Source organism: Notamacropus eugenii, chromosome 4 (assembly GCF_028372415.1).
Source record: "Notamacropus eugenii isolate mMacEug1 chromosome 4, mMacEug1.pri_v2, whole genome shotgun sequence".
NCBI lineage: Eukaryota > Metazoa > Chordata > Mammalia > Diprotodontia > Macropodidae > Notamacropus > Notamacropus eugenii.
Window position 1 is genome coordinate 171,100,930 of NC_092875.1, and position 1,795 is coordinate 171,102,724.

Below are 1,795 nucleotides of genomic sequence, written 5' to 3' on the forward strand. Positions count from 1 at the left end.
GAAAATGACAAATGTTGGAGGGGATATAGGAAAATTGAGATACTATTGCACTGTTTGTGGGCTTGTGAACTGATCCAACCATTCTAGAGAGCAATTTGAAACTACGCCCAAAGGTTTATAAAACTGTGCATACCATTTGACCCAGCAATAACACTACTAGGCCAATTTACCAAAGCTGTTTTTTAAAAAGGAAAAGCACTTATCGGTACAAAAATATTTATATCAACTCTTTTTTTGATGGCAAAGAATTGGAAATTGAGAGGATGCCCATCAACTGCAGAATGGCTGAACAAGTTGTGGTATATGATTGTGGTAGAATACTATTGTACTATAAGAAATTATAAGTAGGATGCTTTCACAAAAACCTGGGAAGACTTATATGAACTGATGCAAAGTGAAATTAGCAGAACTAGAAGAATAGTGTACACAGTTACAGCAATATTATACCATTATCAACCATTTAATGACTTCGCTATTCTGAATAATACAATGATTTAAGAACATTCTGAAGAACTTATGATGAAAAATGCTATCTACTACAGAGAAGAGATGGAATCTGAATGGATATCAAGGCATACTTTTTTTTTTTTGCCGGAGGTAGACATTTTTATTGAAAGACACTGTAAACAGACAGTTGTTTGTTTTGTTTTGTTTTTTTGTAAAAGCACAGAATTGTTTTACACATACACATTCAAATGACTTCTCCACTTCCCTGAACTGGTTGACAGAAAATTGTGGAATGAACTGTTGTTCACAAAAACTTCAGGAAGGAAAGAGGAGCTAGAGAATGGAATGCTCAATGATGATGATGCCTCTGAGAGTAAGTAAGGCATTGCAACAGTATGAGAAGTCCACTGGCCCAGTTCAGAGGTGAACGGTTGGCATGCCCACTTTGACTTAGAAGGGGGGCATTAAAATGGCAGGAATAAAAGAGGAGGGACTCCAGCACTCCTACCAGAGCAGGACTGCGTGTTTTCTCTCTCTCTAGTGTGCTTACTTTCCAGGTTCCAAAGAGACTGGGGCTCAGGACAACTTGCTCTCCACCATGTAAAAACGATACATGACAGCTAAGAGGACAGCACCCACAATGGGGATAATCCAACTTGACCAGCAGCTTTTGCAGAATGAACTTGAATTCTCAGATTCTTCACCTTTACGGTCACTTGGATGGACTTCCCCAGGGTAGTACTGTTTGAGCATTTCCTTGGCATCAGAAGAGTGTCCCAAGTTGCCATCCCAACCAGCTTGTTCCATGAGAACTTCTTCTCCACCTGGGTGCTCGCTAAGGAAGAGGGTGATGTCATAGACTCACCCTTGGATCACTATCCACATGTCCTTGTCTGAGTTGCGCTTTGCCACTTCCTTGAGCTGGTAGTAGGTGACCTTGGCCTCGGGCTCCTTCCCCTCCCTGCTGCTGCAGCCTCCCTCAGCTGCCATCGAGATCAGAAGCGCCTCCTCTCGGCAGAGAGCCCAACTTCAGGTGGTGAGATTCTCCTCAAGGCATACTTCTTAAACTTTATTTTTCTTGGATTTTTGGGGGGAGGTTGTGTTTTCTTCATAACATGACTGATATGGAAATATGTTTTGCATGACTGCACATATATAATCCATATCAAATTGCCTGCCTTTGCAAGGAGAGGAGAGGAAAGGAAGAGGGGGGAGAAAATTTGGAACTCAAAATTAAAAAAAAAAAAGAATGTTAAATTATTTTACATGTAATTGAGAAAAAAATAAAATAAGAGAGGGAAAAAAACTTCCTTCAAGAGTTCACAGAGGACTAGATTTCAGTTCAATG

General features: G+C 40.4%; 1 protein-coding gene across 1 annotated transcript; it reads right to left on the reverse strand.

Moving 5' to 3' along the window:
* Positions 1–1,023: 1,023 nt before the first annotated feature.
* LOC140502375 (cytochrome b5 type B-like) lies at positions 1,024–1,437 on the reverse strand. Its single transcript, XM_072606586.1, has 2 exons — positions 1,313–1,437; positions 1,024–1,282 (listed from the first exon to the last, which is right to left on the reverse strand). The coding sequence occupies exons 1-2, from the start codon at positions 1,435–1,437 to the stop codon at positions 1,024–1,026; spliced, it is 384 nt and encodes a 127-aa protein (XP_072462687.1).
* Positions 1,438–1,795: the final 358 nt, after the last annotated feature.